The following is a 20,738-nucleotide window of genomic DNA, read 5'->3' as shown; positions in this document are numbered from 1 at the left end:
AGTTATGGAGACTTCTCGAGCCACTGAGGTGTTCTGGTTAGTGGCTAGATTGGAGGAGGCGTCGCTTCGACAGAAGACCAAGGTGAGGTGGCTGGAGTTAGGTGATATGAACACAACGTTTTTTCATTGCTGTGTTCGCTCTCGTCGCAGTTGCAGTGGTTTATTTTCGGTTATGGATGCTAGGGGGACTTGTCAGTCGGTGCATAATAGGGTGGCGGAGGTGGCAGTAGAGTTTTTTCGAGGTAGTTTAGAGTCTCAGTCTGTGAGGTATAGGGATCTTACTGCCTGGATTGGAGATATTGTGCAGTTCAGTTGGTCTAAGGAGGGGGTGGAGGCGCTTGGTCGCCCTGTGAGTCGGGATGAGATTTAGAAGGTTTTATTCTTGATGAAATCTAGGAAGGCTCCTGGGCCTGATGGATTTTCGGTGGATTTTTTCAGAGCTGCTTGGAGTGTGGTTGGGAATGATTTCTGTGATGCTGTTCTAAAATTTTTTGAGTCCTGTTCCCTGCCTGGTGGGGTTAATTCTACTGCTATTACTCTTATTTCAAAGAGGCGGGGAACTGATTGTATAGAGGAGTTTTGTCCTATTTCTTGTTGCATTGTTGTGTATAAGTGTATCTCGAGGATTTTAGCTGAGAGATTACGGTTATGGTTGCCTTCTTTCATCAGTGGTAACCAGTTTGCGTTTGTTCCTGGTAGGTCGATTTTCAATAACATTTTATTGTGTCAGGAGCTTGTGGGGGGCTATAAGGAGTGTAAAGGGAAGTCGCGTTGCATGTTGAAGGTGGACCTTCAGAAGGCGTACGATCCGGTCAATTAGGATGTTCTGTTTGGTGTGTTGTTGGCAATAGGTACGCCATTTCAGTTTGTTAGTTGGGTGAGGGCTTGTGTTACTTCGCCTACGTTCTCTGTGATGATTAATGGTTCCCTTGAGGGGTTTTTTCCTAGTAGGAAGGGGTTGAGGCAAGGGGATCCATTGTCTCCTTTTTTGTTTGTGATGGTGATGGAGGTCTTGTCCCGATTGTTGAATAAACCTCTTGTGTGGTTTAGATTCCACGATCGGTGTGAGCGTGTGGGCCTGACTCATTTAGATTTTGCAAATGATTTGATGATTTTTTGTGCAGCTGAGAGAGATTCTTGTGAGTTTGTGAGGCAGGTCCTGATGGATTTTGCAGGTTTGTCTGGGTTAGTTGCAAATGTTGGGAAGAGTTCCATGTTTGTTGTGGGTGTGGAGTCAGGTGAGGCGGAGGAACTAGCTGCGTTTATGAGATTCGCTCTTAGTTCGCTGTCTGTTAGGTATCTGGGGTTAACTTTATTGGCTGGTCGGTTGAAGGCTGTGGATTGTGCGCCTTTGATTCAGAGGATTACAACTCGTATTAGAAGCTGGGCAGCGCGGTCCCTCTCTTTTACTGGGAGGTTGCAACTTGTTAGGTCTGTTTTACAGTCCTTTCAGGTTTTTTGGTGTAGCATCTTCGTGTTGCCTGCGTGTGTAACTAATGAGGTTGATCGTCTGTTACGTAGTTATTTATGGAAGGACAGTGCGGTGAGTCGGGGTGGTGCACGGGTGGCATGGGATGAAGTGTGCTTGCCGTTGGGAGAGGAGGGGTTGGATGTGAAACATAAGGCTTCTTGGAACCAGCCTGTTATTATGAAGCTGCTCTGACTTCTCTTAATTAAATCAGAATCATTATGGGTGGCATAGGTGGAGGCGTATGTTTTGCGTGGGCGATCTTTGTGGGCTGTTCGGAGTGAGGTTGACAGGTCTTGGTGCCTGAGGGCTATCTTGCGTTGTAGAGATAGTTTCAAACATCTGGTTTGTTTGATGATCGGTAATGGACGGTCTTGTTTTGTTTGGTGGGATCCTTAACTGCCGGGGGGTGCGATTTTGGATTCATATGGGTCTACGGTGGTTTATGATGCAAGGAGTAGTTTGAAGGCACAATTTTCGGAGTTCTTGGATGGTGAGGGAGGTTGGAGATGGCCTACAGCGTCTTGGGAGTTGCTTTAGATCTGGGGTTTTATTCAGGTAGTAGGGCCTAGGGTGAGAGGGGAGGATTATTGGGTTTGGGTGCTGGGTGCTAATGGTCGGTTTTCTATCGATAGTGCATAGGAAAGTATACGTCCTCGTCGTCCTAGGGTGTCTTGAGCTGGTACTTTGTGGGCAAGGGGTGGTATTCCGCGTCATTCCTTCTGTGCGTGGTTAGCTATGAGGGACGAGTTGGGTACACGAGATTGGTCAAAGAGCTGAGATGTGTTGTCAGGGGGGAGGGGTGTCTTCTGTGTGGGGGAGGTGTGGAGTCGCGAGATCATTTATTTTTTGAGTGTGGGTTTGGGAGAGGGGTGTGGTCTGGTGTGCTACGTCAGTTGAGTTCGTCGCATCAGGTGGCGGGTTGGGATGTCGAGTTAAGTTGGTTGTACCGAGTGGGGTCGGATAAGGGGGTGCATAGTAAGTTGTTTCGGGTATTCTGGTATACTTCCATCTACTACATTTGGCAGAAGCGTAATCGGCGGCTGCATGGAGGTCGACCGAGGTTGGTGTCTGCTCTGTTTCACCTTATGGTCTCTACGGTTCGTACTCGAGCTGCTTCCTGGCGGGTTGATCTTCTTGGTCTTATCTAGTGTCTTTACGGATGTTTTTCTTCTTTTTGAACTTGCCGTTGCCTTTTGTTTTGCTGTTGTCCCTAGCTGTAGGGTTTTGATCTCTTTTCTCTAGCTTTCTCCTTGGTGGTTTGGGGGTTTATGCATTTATGTTTTGGTTATGTTCAGGTCTTATCTTGCTGCCTTTGTTTGTGAAATTGTTGTCCTGTTTTTGCTTGTGCTTTGTTGCTTTGATGTCTTGATCCCGGGCTGTGGGATCCCCCTTGTTGTATAATAATATCACCTAAAAAAAGAGAAGGAAATTATGGTTCCAAATTAATTACAAATGTTATGTATTTTTTTTGAAGTCAGAGGTTCAAATCTTCATATCTCTTGGACTAAATGAATGCTAAAATATAAGATAGAATAACAATAGAAAGAATTAGGTTTAAATCTTCTTTTAGTCCCTCAATTTTGAATAATATTCTATTTTGATCCCTAAACTTTTAAAAATGTTCACTTTAGTCCTTAAACTTTGCATATTGTTTTACTTTGATCTCTAAACTTTTAAAATTGTTCATACTAGTCCCTAAACTTTGAATATTGTTTTACTTTGATCCTTAAATTTTTAAAAATGTTCGTTTTAGTCCCTGAACTTGTAAAAAAATGCTTACTTTGATCCTTGATATATTAAGATTTTGTTAACTTTGTAACAAAATGGCATGATGACTTGTATTTTTGGATAACTATGCTACCAAATAAGTTAGCTACGCTAAAAAATCTAGAGTTGCAATTTTGAAGGTGACAAAACAGGAGAATTTAAAAGGTATTTTTTGTTCAAAATTTTGGTCGTTCAATATTTAGGCGTGTTGGTTGTTGCCATTTTAACTTCACCTTCATCTTGCTTAATACATCTAGAACCTACTCATCCAAAAATACAAGCTCCTTTACATTTCTTTTGAAGAGTTAACATAATCTTAATAGTAGAGGCTAGAATAAATTCTTTTCGAAAGTTTAGAGACTAAAACAGATATTTTTTAAAGTTTAAGGACCAAAATAGAATAAGATTCAAAATTTAAGGACAAAATAAGATTTAAACCAAAAAATGGTTTTATCAAGTAGAAAATAGATATAACACCACCCATTCTCAACCAGTATTTCATGGCTTGTTAGACAAACTAATTTTAAAGGCAAGTTTATATTTTCAAAATTAGTTTCCGAGATTATGATCAAAGAATTTATAGAGGTTAGTGTTAGCCTGTTAGATCATAAACAAAAACACACACAAAGAAAACGATCCATAATTTTTTTTTTAAGGTAAACTCTTTAAACAATTTTTTTTTTAACCATGTGCGGGGTGAGAGGTCGAACCTCCGAATTTGAGGTTGATAGCATGAGTTAAATGCCAGTTGAACTTTACTCGTGGTTGCAGCCAAAACATACATAGTAACGTGACAAGGATGAATAGAAAGAAAAAATTGAATATTATTAATTTGAAAGTGAGTAAGAGAAACAACATTATTAATGGAGAAGATGATGAACCCATTGATCAAGAATAGCAGGGGAACCATACCAAGGTCTCAATTCATCATCAGATCCAACAGGGGAGTGATAGACTCCATCAAAGCTAATGTTGATAGCTCCTTCCAAATGAGCTGACACTTCTGGAACCACCCCATCTCCCCATACCTCACTCTCTCCACACACCTGATCCAAGCGAATCATGCACAAAGATTAATTTTTCTTTCTATTTGGTGAGTGGAGATTCGAATCTCTAACCTTTTGATTGATGATATGATATTTTAACAAGTCAAGCTATGCTATGTTCAAGTTCACGCATTCAAAATGAATGTTTCAATTTAATTACCTGCTTGTATCCTTGCCCGACAAAGCGAGCACGCAATGTCATCATGGTTGTGTCTGTTGAGCTACTTGTGTCGTTTGTGATGGCTAACTCAGGAGATGGTTGGTTGTTGGAGATGGAAGCGGCTGCAAGAATGGTGTTTGCATCTGAGTTACCAAACAAGCGAGCCCCTTGAATGTACCTGCATTTAGCAGTCCCCGGTTGACACACAGTTCACAATTCAAAGTACATTTTTCATGAGTTAACACAAGGAGTAAAGTCTGAAGTTTAACATAGTTATTCTTACTCATAATCCATCTGATTTTTGTTATTAAAATTTGAAGCACGTTTTATTTATTTTTAAGAACTCATTTTTGTCTCTCCTTCACACTCACGATTAACCCCCTCTCTAATACTTTTTTCCCCCCCTAACATTTCCCTCTCTGAACATATTCTCTCTCCAATTTATGTTCCATCTCAAACTCCTGTTTCTCTTTCTCTTGGATCTCTCTCTCTCTGACATATCTACCTCCAAAATTTCTCTAACTTTTCTCTCTCTACATAATTCCCTCTACAACTTCTCTTTTCGAGCTAGCATCTTTCCTTTTTCACTCTATCTTTTCCTAACTTTTTTTTAATAAAAAAGTCAAAAATATAAAATATGTTCAAGCTAAATTTTAAATACAAAAATTAAAAGTAATTGTCACACATGCTATATTTTCATTTCCAAAGAAGGAAACCAAAAACCAAGAGATTATATGTGTGAATATATATAAAGCTTATCATTTTCTCAATAATTTTGCTCTATAATTTTTTTAAATGAGGATAAAGTACTTGTACAAAACCGTATAATTTTTCTTTCTAAGTTTGTTTTTAGACTCAATCTTTTCTTATAAATTTGATAAGGGAGGTATGAATTTGATAAATAAAGAATAAAGGCTACACTGTCATCTAAAGACAAAACAAATCGAATTCTTCAGCAAAGAAAACAGAAAATGAGATCTCGCAGTTTCCATTTACCTTCCTGCTATACATACATATTTCAATTCGGGATTGTAACCAGCTTTTGAGCAATTTTTGTCCACATAATTCAGAAGCCCCCTCGTCTGATCAATCACTCCTGGCACACCTTTTGGAGGCGGCCTAAGAAAGATCCATCATTTATTTTGCTGCTATTTAAACGTGAAAATTTGAACAAAGCTCAAGATAATAGGAAACAACAGAACATTCATTCAAATACATGATCCATCGTTCTAATGAAAAAGGTCGATTTATATGATAAAGATAAATTTAAATTTCATGTCATTCATCTATTAAACGACAACATAACATCAAAGAGTAAAATAATTACGTTTATGGAAGCTTAGAGTATAATATAAAAACTTTAAAAGTTCATCAACCTACATGAAATAATCCTGAAAGTTTGGATTCTAAAAAGAAACTTCAAGAAGAAGCTTGGTAAGGATGAGACAAATATTAACTTACAGGTGAGGGGTTCCAAGAGTCAGCAACATGGAAATATGAGATATACCAAATTCTTCCATGTAGACTCGTGCAAGCCATCCGCCCGCTGAGTGCCCGATCAAGGACAAAGTCCCACCTAAAGATTGAGATAATTCCATCTTAAGGAACTGCTGTACACTATGATTGTTGTGAATTTGTAAATGAGACCACAAACTCATGAAGTATAGCAAAAAAGGAATAAGAAGAGGAAAAAAACTTTAATTAAGCATTGACATAAAAATTATGTCGTATCACTTTCCTATCTTTTCCTAGTTTCAAATTTCTACTTACTATTTACTTTCCGCTTCCAAGATCTGTCCTGGAGTGGCAAGCCATGGGTTTTAACATTATGAATAATTGGGCGATGATATACTACATGATACAACTGCTATGAACTATACTGAAAAATATTGTCATGGCTATTAGTTAATGTTCTGGCAAGTATTATCAAGTCATTAGCATTCAATGGCATTCTTTTTACCATTTGAGTTCAGCAAGCGAATGTCTGGTCCTTTGACATAGTTCAACTGCAGAGGTGCAAATTGGAACTGTTTATGTTGAGGCTGAGAAGCTTGTATAATTTGTAAAGTTTTATTATGGATTATGTATTAAAATGTGTAATAGAGTCCGACTGTTATTAAGTTTTCAATCAAGGATCTAAAACCAGAATCCAAAAGGTGAGTTTAGTAGCCTAAAAATGCAAACTCAACTTCCCAACTCAATGGCATATAAACCCAAAATGTTTCTCAAAGATTTTACCAGACTAATACAAAATGGTGAAAAAAAAGTAATTTATACGCTTGAACTTTATAGATTATATCAATTACAACTCTAAATTTACAATTGAATCAAACTTTCACAAGTGAATCAAATTAGATCAATTATAATGATTTCCACTTGATTCTACTTAAAATCAGCTCAAAAACACCTAAATAAAACTATTCATATTCCAAAATCCCACCAAAGTATTAAGAAAAATCAGAAAAACAAGATGGAAAAGGGCATATAATAATGAAAATTTGTTGCACTCTATTTGATTCCACCATTTTTCTCTAATTTACATTAATCTATACATATTAATTGTTTTAAAACAAAATTCTAATGGAGTCTAAATTGATCCATTAAATACAAAAAGGCAAAGCGAGTAAAGCAAAAATGAGATAAACACCTTGAGCGAACTCCTTGGCTTCTTGGATTGCCTCATCTGTTTTCTTCAGATACCTGCTCACCAGCTTAAGAATGAAACAGTTAATCTTAATCCAACAGTTTCCAAGCCAAAAAATCCCCAACTCATACCAAAACGACAGTGGAAAGTGGAAGTACCAATCGAGGACAGGGCGAGGACGAAGAGTGCCGCGCCAGTAATTAGGATCAAGCAATCCAGCAGCATTCCTCAGCCAGTCAATTCTCGACACCTTAACAACCACAGCGGGAACACCGTAGCGCTCTTTCAAAAGCAGCCTCAATTTATCATAGTCCCCGGAGTTGTTCCCCAAACCCTAAAACAAAATTGAAATCAACTCTATCATTGTAATCCGAAAATGGTAACTGAAACAGGGAAAGAAAGAGAGTAGTGTTTACAGGAAGGATGACGGCAGGGCGGAGGGAGCAGGAAATCTGGGAATGAAGAGAAGAGCAGAACGAGGGCTTGAAATGCAGAGGTGAAAACGAAACCGCCATTGCCATGCTTGCTTGCTTGCTCCGTGCAGAACTCAAGTGAATGTTATTCCATTAGAGAGAAAGAGAGAACGCCCTATCTAGTGGGAAATTTGAGAGAGGTGTCAGTGTTTTCACCTCAAATCCACAATATTTTTGTATTTACAAGTTTTAATTTTTAATTCGATTTTTATTAGGTCTTTAAACTTTAAAAATTTTTAGATTAAAATATTATTTTAATTCTTACTCCAGAGTTTATTTACTTTTTAGTTTATGTATTTTCAAAGGTTTCATTTTAATATTTTCAATAATTTTGAAGTTTAGTAATTTAGAGTTTATTTTTATAAAAATTAGATAAATGACGATAACACTTTTCATGTAATGAAATGTAATATGTGAATATATTTTCAAAATTTGTAGTGAGATTGTTAATTGATAATAAAAAAATTTGAAAAAAAAATCCATAATAAACTAATGAGATTTATTGGAAGTACATGGACTATATTAGAAAATACATAAACTAAATTTGACCAAAGTCTAAATTAGAAGACCAAAATTATATTTTAATTAATATTTAAACTTCTAATTTTTCATTAGATACATATTTGACATGTTTGAAATTTTTTGAAAATAATTGTTTCATTGATATAAAATTGAATTTTATAACTAATGCACCCCTAAAATTTTAATTTATTATAACTTATTGTTATTTAAAAAGTATTGAATTATTAAATACACAATAAAAAATTAAAAGATTTATTGGACACATACTTGAAAAATTTTAAGTCATATTTGACATATTTTAGAGTTTGAAGATCTAGTTTTAAATTTTTTGCGATAAAATAGACACAAACAAGTTCGGACAAATTTGAAAAAATTGTAAATTTACTAGGGAGTCAATTTAATTTTTATGACACGGAGAAAACTAATATAAAATATTGTGCAACAAACATGAAACATGTCTTCACCCTAAATTCTAGTTTAGTTTGCGAACAAGAAGAATAATAATTTAAGTTCTCCTAGGTAATTATTTAGGTTCTATTTGATGATCATTTAGGTTCGATTTAATAATCATTTTAGTTTTTGTTTTTGTTTTTTAAAATTAAGCCTATGAACATTAATCCTACTTCCAAATTTCTTCTTTAATTATCTATTTTCAACCAATGATTTAAAATCCAAGCCAAAATTTGTGAACTAAAACAAGTAGCTTTCAAAAAGTTTTTGTTTTAGAATTTGACTAAGAATTCAACCAATATACTTAAGACAGATGTAAATCATGATAAGAAATATAGATGATATAGACTTAGTTTTAAAAAACAAAAACAAAAAACAAAATGGTTACCAAACAGGACCCTAGTTTTTGGTTTTTTATTTTAAAAAAATAAGCCTGTATACACTACTTCTATCTTCAAATCTCTTTCTTTGTTATCTACTTTTTACCAATGATTTAAAAAAAAGCCAAAATTTTAAAACTAAAAAAAGTAATTTTTAAACACTTGTTTTTGTTATTGGAATTTGGTTAATAAATCAACTAGGAGTGTTAAAAAAATCCGATTGGGCTATCGTGATGCTGATTGGGCAGGTAGCTCATATGATAGAAAGAGTATATCCAGATGTTGCTTCTTCTTAAGGAACAACTTGATTTCGTGGTTTAGCAAGAATCATAATTGTGTTTTCTTGTCTACGGCTGAAGCAGAATATATTGCTGTAAGGAGTAGTTGTACTCAATTACTTTGGATAAAGTAGATGTTAATGGAGTATGATGTCTTACTAGATGTCATGACTCTCTTCTCTGACAATATGAGTGCGATTAATATATCCAAAAACCCAATTCAACACAATTGTACTAAGCATATTGACATCAGACACCATTTTATTCATGATCTTGTTGAAAGTAAACAGACTGTGTTAGAGCAAGTTAACACAAAAAATCAAATAGTTGACATTTTTACCGACACTCTTGATGCTGATCGTTTTGAGTCCTTAAGGACAGCCTTAGGCCTTTGTGTCTTTAAGACATAGCAATTAAAATCACGAGTCATTTAGCAAAGAATCTCAGCACATCAGGCATGGAAGCCCATAAAGTAGATCACACAATTAACTGATTTAACTATGGGTGTTGAGAACTCAAATTTTAACTGGGTTTTATCTTCAGAGTTTTGTTTGAATTCAAATTACAGGAGGTTTAATCATGATAGGTTTCCTTGTTGTATTGTGGGTTTCTTTTTCTCTCAACTGCCTCTGTTCAAAATTTGTGTTCTTGATTATCTCATTTAGTCATCTATAATGGTGAGTGTACTTGTCTAGGGACTCACATTTCAAATAGAAAATGGTAAAATACAAAGAAAAAGCCAAGCACAAGATATATGCTGTAGAAGAAGTTCCACTGCCCTTTACAAACAAATATGGTGTTTATGTGTGGGGTTTTCCTTTTGAAATTAAGGAAGTTGGAGTTCCATCTTCCTCAACAAAAAGAAAACGTTCTGGAGCTAGTTAGCCATCTAAAACTAAAGAGAAAGAAAAGGTAAGTTTATCATCCTTAACGATGGTTGATTTAATTGGAGCTGGTGTTGAAAATGTTAAGTCTTCTAGTGGGGTTGGTGTTGAAAGTCCAAACAAAATTCCTTCTAGTAGTGAGCCTGATCACATGCATGAACATATCGTTTTGTCTAGAAACCCTAAAGAGATTGTTGAACCTTCTACTAAAGCTCATGTAGATGCTAGGGTTTCCGAAGGTAGTTTAGTCGATGATGTTAATCTTAAATCTAGTTCTGGTTTTGCTGATCCAACTGTTTATACTTCTACCACTGAGTTGTGTTCTAATGTTGTTATTTTGGATTGTCATGAATCTGCAAATTTGTTTGTTCCTACTTCAACGGTAATGTTGGTACGTTATAATGTTGAAATTAATGTTGAGTTAGAAGAAACTGAAGGTGTAAATGCTTCTGAAAAAGAAGCTATAGGCTCTGTTCGGGTCATTAAGGCCACGACTTAGAATAAAAGAAAACAAGAGTGTGCTGATCTTATGTTGTTAAACGTAATATTGTGGATGACAAAGAATTATCTGATTGTACTCAAGAGTGAGCTTATATGATAGATCTCAAAAAGAGCTATATTTCCTTGCTTAATTTCGGTTTGTTAGTAGATTTTATATGTTAATTATCTTATTTTGTAGGTGTCGAGCAATCAAGAGATAAAATCGAGCATTTGAAGCTAAACGAGGTTAATTTGAAGCAAATTAGAGTTGATTTGAGCATCCGGGCTTCAAAAGGAGTAAAATGACTAAAGTGCCCCTGAACAACATCACAACGCTCATCCCATAATAGCCCCAATGCTCGCCCATCTCTTAAAGACAAAACGCTGATGTGTAGGGCAGCGTTGTTATGCTGCCAACAGTGTTGCAACGCTTTGGATCCTTTGACGCTAATCCAACAGCGTTATAATGCTGCGATTAATTCTAAAAATTCCTCTCTTCGTGTTTAGGTCAATATTTGGGTGTTGAAATTCATGGAGGTCGATGAGAGGCCGAGTTTTCTTCTTTTTCTTGATGTTTTCAGTATCTTTAGGTTAGTTTTAGTCTAATTTTAGATTGTGAGCACAGACTGGATTGTATCTCATGGGTTCGCCTATGAATCGATGAGGTAATTTTCTATCTATTTCTTAGATCAAAGATTCGATGTCAATTTCATAAGTTTTTTTTTATTTCAATTGATGATTACAACTCCGAATTATGTGTTTTTTTTTTTTTTTTGAATCGGTTTAAATTCCCAAGCATGATTATTGAGGTTGACTTTCACGCTTTATTGTGCATGCTAATGATTCTTAGTCTTGCTAAGGTCCTAAGTAGCAATAGTAAATAAGGCATTTGATGACTATTCCTAGAATGTGCTAATTGTTAGGTTCAAAGATAAAATTGGTTAATTGAATATGGTTTTTCCTGATAGTTAATCAACATAATCGAATCTTGAATCTTAATGCATGTGTCTTTAGTTCTATGGCCGCTATCGAACCCAATAGAATTTAGAAGCATGTAGATTAGTTAGGGTATTGGCTTTCTGATCTTAGTTAATAATTAGGACGTATTCTCGATTAGATTCATGCTAGTTGTCTGCCATTGTAGAAGCTAGTTAGATCGAATTAAGCAAGTAGTTATGAATGCATAATTCGATAGCATAATTATCGGCTGAAAACGATGATTGAAATTACATTGAATGTGTAACTTGATCTGAGAAATAGATAAACCAATTCTTGTTTAGATTTATCCTTTGCAATTTATTTTTCTGCATGTTTTCTATCAGTCAAAATCAAAACCCATTTTTACTACTTTCACAGTCAAAATTAGCTTAAGAGGGAATTAATTCTGTGCCTCCCTGTGTTTCGATCCCGTACTTACCATTGTTGCTACGTTTTTGTAGTAATAGGAGTAGTTCGGTAGTATAAAATTTCTTTTGATTCGTGGATCTTTTTGGGAATTAAAAAAGGATGATTTCATTATGGAGTTGATTCAAACAATTGGTCTTGGAAGAACTATTTTGAACTTGTGGCTCTACTATCCTCAGCTGGTACATGAATTCATTGTGAATCTTCCCTCAGAATTTGCAAATTCAGCTAGTCCAGATTTTCAGAGGGTACACATTAGGCGACATGCATTTGTCTTCTTTGTGTTTGTGACCAACCAATTTCTTTGTCTTAATGTACCTAAAAATGTGAAAGAACAATAACCTCTCTAAGAGATTTGGTGTTTGAGTTGACTGAAATAGGCTAGTTTCTCTAAAAATGTTGGATAAAACAAAAAAAACATGCTACGAAAATTGTGAATAAATCTATCTTTTTCTTGGTTTATTAGAAAAAACAAGTACACTACATATTCAATAGCTTGAGCCTAAAACTCTTCTAGCATCTTCTCACTCTTCAACATATTTCAAACCATATTAAGTAGCTCTCTATTCTTCCTCTCTACGAAGCCATTTTGTTGAGTAGTCCAATGGAATTGTCATAGGTCAATGAATTCCATTTTCTCCTCCACATCCGATCTCAAGGCTTTTACTTTTACTTCTTTTATTTTATTTTACCTCGTAGCTGGCACGAGTAAAAAAAAAAAAATATATTGCAACCTAGCTATTGATCTATAGACATATTTGTGAGAAAGTTGTTGGGATAGAAAGATGGATTAAATTGGCAGAGGGTCTATAAGCATTAAGGTAACAAAATGTTTGGTTTCTCCGTCAGCAAATGTGTAGCCATCAATCTCCTTATAAAATAAATCCGATGCTTGACCAATATTCAAGATGCGGTCACAAATCACCTTTGGAAATAATTGGGAGCATTCCTTATATTCTTCTATCAAATCTTTCCATGCTTTTACCACTTCCATTTTCAGCTCAGCTATAGCTTCTTCTTCTGATACTCCATATTGTTTCATGTAACATTCAATTGCAGAAGCTACATGACCTCAACTACAAATGAAATATGACAGATCTAAAATGTGTTAATGAAAAATACTTGTAAGTTCTTTCACTCATCTGTCATTAAAGGATTCATTTTTTTTTTAAATTTATGTACCTTGTGGGAAACAATGTCATCGAGGAGCCTATCAATTACTCCAGCTGCTTCAATAAGCATTGGGTCAGTTTGAGCTCATTCAAAAATCTCTTTTGAAGCAACATTTCCCAAAGCAATGAAGGAAATTGAAGCAAAAACATAGTAGGATGAAGAAATAATGGCAACTTTCATGTATTCTTCCATTGTTGGTATATACTTTTGGTTGAACCATTTAGCTTCCATTACATAAACTCTGCATAGCCTTTTCATCTGTGCCCAATAACTCCAAATCAAATTAAGAAAGGGATATTCTTTTCATGCAACATAATCATATTACAATAGAATTTAATTACCTCTTCTTTTGCATAATCAAATCCAAATGGAATATTGTTATCCTTGCAATTATCTTGCTCAATCTCTTGATAAACTTCAAGTATACTTTCATAAAGAGCTTTCATGTAATTTGGGAGCATCTCAATACAATTAACATCCCACCTGAAATTTAATCAACACTTCAAAATGTTAGATTGGAGTCAAAGATAGATAATTATTTAATCTGATATCGAAAATTAAGAAGATTTTGATTATATAATATATTTTCTTCCTAGGGTTTTGCCTAGGAAGAAAAAATATTTTTTGAAAGAATTTTAGTATAAAAGGAGTAGTTGAAGAACTAAACCTTTCAATTGAATTGGTGAATAGTTGAAGTTCTGGCATAGACATCATAAGTATCATCAATAACTGATATAAAAGCAATAATTTTGGCTAATATTGTTCCACCATTGGAGTATTTTGGTTCATAGAATATTCCCAATGCCCAAACATAGCACTCCACCCCTCTATCTCTTGCAAAAGGTAATTGCATCCTCAACTTCAGATCCTTCCACCACCTATAATATATATTTAAATCAATAATTAGAATATTTTTTTAGTTAAAAAAAAAAAAAAAAAAAAAAAACTAGTAGGAAAGTTAGTGAAAAATCTTCAACTTGAAAATTCTCCCAATTCTTTCTGGTAAAGTTTTTGGAGAGAATTGAAGTCCAACTTTGCAAATTTGAGCAAAACATTATTATTCTTCAATGGATTGTTTTGATAGAGAGAGATATAGTGCCTATGCATGAACCTTGGCATAGCTTCTTCTGAGAATGGAGAGTTGAATCCATGGCCATTTCTTCAAGTTGAGTAGTTGTGAAAGCTAATGCTTCTTCCAATATATTTTCTCCCTTCATTCTCAAGTGGGATGCTTCATACAAACTTAATAAACCAGCTTCATCCGTCATAATTGATTCTTTGAAATGTCCCCTTTCATCAGTAAATTTATTGAATATATCTGATGGAAAGTTAGAATGAGTTAAGTTATAAGTTCGGTCTTATAATAGATATTTAAACTTTAATTGATGTATCTAATAGTTCCTTCTCTTAAGTTAGAAGTTTGATTTTCCATCCTATCGTTGTTGTACTACAAAACCTTTTTTAGAAAACATTGGAATCTTTTATAGGACATTATCTTCACAAGCACACTGAGAATCTCATTTTCGAAAAAGGGAGACTTCACAATCTTATAAGATACATGGGTTCTATTCGTCTTTTTGTCAATTGATTTTGAGATAGAATCTCTTATAGATCTAGAATTAGAATTTGATCTATAAATAGCAAGCCTTTAGACATCATCTCATGTTGAGGAATATGAGAAACATGTTGGCCACTTCAAAAGGCTGTGTTGGAAAATTAGAGATGTCTCACAACAAATGTCTATATAGTATCCTCATGGAAACTCTATTAAAGAATATGACAAAAGTCTACGGACTTATTAGATCATTTTTGAGCTTCAAACTAACTAAAAGTTCTCGATTTATTTTAAGCAAAAATATAATTATGAAATAATTGGCTTGAGAGAGAGATTTACCAGAAGAAACAAAGAAACCTTGTTGTCGAAGTAATCGAAATCTAAGTGCCATAACATAAAGATCCCATCTTCTTTGTCAACATTAGCATGATTTTGGATGTGGTCAAGAATTTCATTAATCTCATCTTCAAAGTGATATGACAAACCTAAGCGTTGGATTGAATCAATCAAAATTAACTTTTTTGAACACTTTTCAGCGGCTCCAAACATTCTTCTCACTCCTTCTTTGTGTTCTTGAACTTGTTTCATGACCATCTCCTCTTCTTCCTCCTTATTTTTCATAATTTTTGTCCAACAAAATAAAACATATCATATGTTTTTGCCTTTAGGTAGACAACTTAAAGAAAACATAACGAATAGGGAAACACAGTTTTTTTAAAAAAATATATTCGTACATTTGTACATCTAGAAAAAAATGACGACCTTCTCACACGATATTTATCCAACCATAACATGGTGGAGGGTATAAATTTATACATTTATAAAAGTTTAAAGTTTAAATTAATGCAGTTATACAAATTGATATACACATTTTCTCTAATAGTTTTTTCCTGTCATTTTCATGGATTATAAATATATTACGAGTTTGGCAAATGACAAACTAATAAGAAAGAATACTAGCTAGTAATTATCTAATAATCTAGACGTTTAGATAAGAAATTAGACCGTCCAAATATTAGAGAAAAACGTATAAAGCTATTATATGGGAACATCAAACTATGTAGGTCCTTTTTTTTTAACAAATTATTTAAGCTCCATTTGATAACCATTTTGGTTTTTTGGTTTTTTTGTTTTTGAAAATTAAGTTTATTTTCTCTCATTTTCTTGTCATGGTTTTATCAATCTTAAGTAGAAGAGTTGAATTCTTAGCAAATTCCAAAAACAAAACCACTTTTTTCTTTTAATTTTAAAAAAAGTTAGGTTTTTTAAATTATAGGTAAAAGTAAATATCAAAACAAGAAATTTAGAGATGAAATGAGTGTGCTTATAGGCTTAATTTACAAAAACCAAAAATGAAAAGTCAAATTGTTATCAAAGATCTTATAATTTACTCGAAATTACTGGTTGATATATTTTAAAGAACAAAAGTTATTTAATTGATACTAGCTTTTAGATTTAGTTTCCCTACAAATTGATACCTTTTCTAGCGATTTACCTTATTTCAAATTTATCATACTAATTTACTTTCTCACATCTCTATTCTCAAAATTTAATTTCTTATACAATAATTTCTTTTAAAAAATACCAAACAATTTAAATTAAACAAAATTAATTGCATTTCCAATCATATAAATGTTAAAATAATTATAACTTAAATATCAATAAATAAAATAATAATATACTTTGATTCATATAACTAAACTATATCAATTTACTTGTAAGTGGCAGAGTACGATAGATTCAGCCCTTCATCGCTCCGATTCGTCCAAAAAAATATTGTAACTAATTTTCTTATTTGAAATTAAAATTTTTAAACATTATTTTACCCTCATTCATGAGATGATTTTTCTAAAAGTATAACTACAAACAATTATTTAAAAAGCTACGATAATTTCAATTCAAAAGCACATATTTAGCTGAAAAATTAAACAATATGAAACAAAAACATTTCATGATCAAGTAAAACAACAAAAATCAAAGACGAAAGACAACACAAATTTGAAAAATCAGATATGATGTCTACCGAAGTTTGAGTATGACAGGAAAGGAAGTAATCTCCCCAAGTACTTGGTTGAAAGTTTGCATAGCTACGTAGAATACCATCATTGAAAGATGCCATTATTTGATACAAAAAACATATCATTCAAATATCACACTCCTATTTATATTAAAAAAAATGACGTATATTTTTCTTTTTCTTTTTTCCTTTGAAGGAAGAAATGTAGAATGATTCTTTCACAAGGCTATACTTACCGCAGTTGTGTTTATTATTTTGATGAAATTTATAAGAAAAAATTAAAGCTTGTTGCTATTTTGATGTTCTTTCTATGTCCCACCATGGGACACCAAATTAAATGCACTGAATCTTGATTTACATTTACTCTTCCTTTTTAACGAGGTAGGTGAAAAAATATATATAAATTTACGTTTGTATGGATATTAAATATATAGATTTTAAATATCTGAGATAATTAATACATGTGTTTGGATGAAAGATAATTAATGTCTTAAAGTTAACTATATGTATCTGATTAACTAATTTTATACATAAAAAACAAAATTAAACAATTAAGAGAATGAGTAATGTAGTCATTAATTAAACTTTAACATTATGTAATATATTGTGAAATTTGTTTAATCATTTACATACAAATAATTGAATTTTTTAGTTAAACATTAATTAAATTAAAATTACTTAATTTAATTATTAAAAAGTTGAATAAATATAAATAAGTTAGAATATTAATAATTAATAATAAAATTTTATATTGAATAGTTAAGTTAACATAAAATATCATTGATAAATGTTTAGTTGAAAAAAATGAATAAATATTTAAGTAGGAGTGGTTATCGATGATATCAATGAGTTGCGACTATTTAAGTGGAAGTGGCTATGTATCGAACTAGTGAAGTCTTATTTTAAAGGTAAAATACATTTATGAATAAAAAAGTTAGATGTAGAATAAATAAGAATTGTGTTTTCGAATTCTTTCTAAATTTGTAAGTGAATTTATAAACTATATTTTATAAAATGTTAAAAGAAAAAAATTATAGGAAAGAATAAATATTTTGGAGAAAAAAATATTTTTAAAAGTTTTAAAGACAGTGGAGGGACAAAAGTTTTAAAAAAGAAGAAAAGTTCTAGAAAGAACAAATACAGATAATTAAAGAAACGTTTTTGACAAAAATACATGAAAAATTGAAGAATCTAGAGAAAAGTAAGAGAGAGAAAAAAAAACATGAACTTGAGACAAATATATTTAGGCTTGTAGTAACTTCTAAACTAATTGTTTTAAGCTTTGCTTTTTGAAAAATCAGGTGTGGAAGGAAATTAAACATCGTTTGGTAAATTTTATTTTTAAATTCTAAAAACTTGTTATGTTGTTAGACAAATTAATATTGTGTATTTTAATTATATGAACCAAAATAGATTTATTATTTTAATTATTTTCATATCGACAATTAATTTGTATATATATATAATTTCATATGATTGAAATTTCAACTAATTTTGTTTAAATCTAAATTATTTTATACAAATTTAAGAAAAATAATTGTCATAGAAAAATCGAATCAATTAAAAATTGAAAATATATGTAAAAAAATATATTAATATGAAATAATATTATTATAATATATTTATTTAAATGGTTAAGAAATTAGTAGATTTTTAAAAAGCTAAATCTAAAAGCTACTATTATCAGCTTTCACACGTTAGTTAGAATTTAAGAAGTGATCATGTTAGATTATTTAATAATTTGATTTACCAAACAATAAAGACGGTTAAGATTTTTCCAAATCACTCCCTCATATTACAAACGTGATCCCAAACGGAGCCTAATGTCACGCCCCATAAACATAGTTCATTAAATCACGCCAACATTAAGCCAAAGACCCCAAAAGCATGGCCAAGAAGGGATATGGCTACCCCTGACAACCCCTCGTGGCCATCGAGAGTAGGCCACAAGTGTGCCCAAACATGAGCTGCGTACGCCCAAAGCGCACACAGAACGTCCATGTGCGGCATTCCCCTGCATGTCCAAGCGCGACATTCACAATATCACAATTGCACTCTCGAAAGCTTCACTAAACGATTGTGTGACACTTGTTCTCGCTCACGGACAAGTCAACCTAATCGAATTCAGATTGCCAATGACACACTAGATACCTCTTAGAACCTCCACCCCTCGTTTTGTAGAAAACGATTTTAGAAAACGGGTTTGAAGAAAAATATTTTCGCAAACATTTGAAAGAATATATAGCGAGAAGAAAGTTAGTTATAAGGCTATAAGAAATAAAGGACAACAATGACTTAATATCTTATAACTCTTGGATATGAAGATATGATGATAAGTCTTACCCCCATATAGTACATTTTGAACAAAAAGATGTCTGCCACATTGCATATTGAAAAGGGCGAGCAGTCATACATAAGGAAAAGTACATAGAAAGTAAACAAACTAGCAAAATGAAATACATAGGATGAAAGCATGGTAAATAGAGGTGGAGGCTAACATGCGGCCATGGACAATATGCCCTAGACAATCATGACCATGACATTCTCCCTCACTCAATTGGTTGACGTCCTCGTCAACTGACTCTGCTCGAACTCAACAATTTGGTGAGCAGTTGCCTTGAGGTCTTTTGCACGCTCCCAACTGACTTCTATATCTTAGAGGCTTTTCCATCTCTCCAGGAACTCTTCTAGGCCTTGTCCTGGTCTTCTAACTCAGTTGTTTCTTCCAACAAGTCTCTTATCGGCTTCTTCTTCTATCATTCTCTTCTTCGTGGCAGGCGGATATGTTACAACACTACATCGCCCATCAGCATGGTCGGGGTGATAGAGCTTCAAATTACTTATATGGATGACAGGATGAATCTTCACTCATGAAGGTAATTGCACCTGATAAGTGGCTTTTCCGACCTTATGATGACTTCCACTAGTTCTTCATAGAACCTCACAAGGCGTCCTTCTCTTTGGCCTAGCAATCGAAAGTGTTTTAGACACAATCTTACCTAAACTTTGTCCCCTGGTAGGAACTCTCGACGTCTATACTCCCTTTTCCTCTATATGTTCGTGTGCTTTAATGCGTTCCCTACGTAAAAATGAGCTACGTTGGAAGACTATATCTGTCTTCTAGTAAAGTTGTGAGCTCGAGGACTTTTATTCGCACAATGGCTATCTACAATGTGTGACATGAATGATTGTCTACCATGTATAATCTTATGATCAATCCTCCTCTGTGGAGGTAGGGACTTGGGTAAGCTGTCTAGCTCGATATCGCGAATTTTTTCCAAGACATATAGAATGTCTTGAGGGGCTTTCTCTTCTATGGTTTCAACTGACTCATGGGTAAGGTTCCTTTTGAACTGAAGGGCTATTCGACTATTTGATCCCGGTATGCACAATGGTGGGCGTAACCCTGTGATCACTAAGCATTCGGCGAGGGGTATCAATATTACCTTATGTTCAAGAAAGAAATTCATCCACAACATAACGCCAAATAGGGGTGTTCAAATAACCCGATAACCCGAACAATCCGGACTATCCAATCTAAATTGTAAGGGTTGGGGTTTGATGATATTTTTGGGTTGGGTTGGGTTCAGGTTACAATTTTTAAAATTTGGGTTGACCCAACCCAACCCAACCCAAATTTCTAGTATTATTAAAAAATATATATTATAGTTTATAAATATTAGAAGTCATATATATTTTTATGATGTTTGTTTGAAGTTTGTATTAGATATCTTGGATTTTGATATTTAACATTTGAGTTTTAGGAAATTTTAGTTACTAATATGTGATGACACAAATTTAAGTATTTTAAGTTAATAAAAATGTAATTAAAAAAGAAATGAATAAATAACCTGACAACCTAACCCAAATTTTAAGGTTTGGGTTAGGTTGGAGACTTTATTCGAGTTATTTGGGTAAGCAACCTGACCAACCTGAATTTTTGGGTTGGTCCAAAAATTCCTCCCAACCCATGTACACCTCTAACGTCAAAGTCGTCCATTTTAACGATCACAAAATCGGCAAGGCCGCTCTAA

General features: G+C 33.5%; 1 protein-coding gene and 1 pseudogene across 1 annotated transcript; both read right to left on the bottom strand.

Annotated features, from left to right (window-relative positions):
• Positions 1-4,042: 4,042 nt before the first annotated feature.
• LOC120092752 (alpha/beta-Hydrolases superfamily protein) lies at positions 4,043-7,745 on the bottom strand. Its single transcript, XM_039050937.2, has 7 exons — positions 7,505-7,745; positions 7,247-7,422; positions 7,092-7,144; positions 5,906-6,020; positions 5,441-5,563; positions 4,445-4,622; positions 4,043-4,284 (listed from the first exon to the last, which is right to left on the bottom strand). The coding sequence occupies exons 1-7, from the start codon at positions 7,607-7,609 to the stop codon at positions 4,099-4,101; spliced, it is 936 nt and encodes a 311-aa protein (XP_038906865.1). The 5' UTR covers positions 7,610-7,745; the 3' UTR covers positions 4,043-4,098.
• A 5,004-nt stretch (positions 7,746-12,749) lies between these two features.
• LOC120067671 ((-)-germacrene D synthase-like) lies at positions 12,750-16,806 on the bottom strand (annotated as a pseudogene).
• Between the last annotated feature and the right edge of the window lie 3,932 nt (positions 16,807-20,738).

Source organism: Benincasa hispida, chromosome 12, assembly GCF_027475165.1.
Source record: "Benincasa hispida cultivar pf3 chromosome 12, pf3_genome.v1.1, whole genome shotgun sequence".
Taxonomy (NCBI): domain Eukaryota; kingdom Viridiplantae; phylum Streptophyta; class Magnoliopsida; order Cucurbitales; family Cucurbitaceae; genus Benincasa; species Benincasa hispida.
The sequence above is the reverse complement of the archived record's forward strand: the minus strand, read 5'-3'. Positions and strand labels throughout refer to the sequence as shown.

Bases quoted from the DNA above. Each gene is read 5' to 3' on its own strand.
- LOC120092752 (XM_039050937.2), bottom strand. From the start codon at position 7,609: ATGGCAATGGCGGTTTCGTTTTCACCTCTGCATTTCAAGCCCTCGTTC. The intron at 5,564-5,905 runs GTAAGTTAATAT...GATCTTTCTTAG, and splicing joins ACTCTTGGAACCCCTCACCT to GCCGCCTCCAAAAGGTGTGC. The intron at 4,285-4,444 runs GTAATTAAATTG...CGCTTGGATCAG, and splicing joins TCGGGCAAGGATACAAGCAG to GTGTGTGGAGAGAGTGAGGT.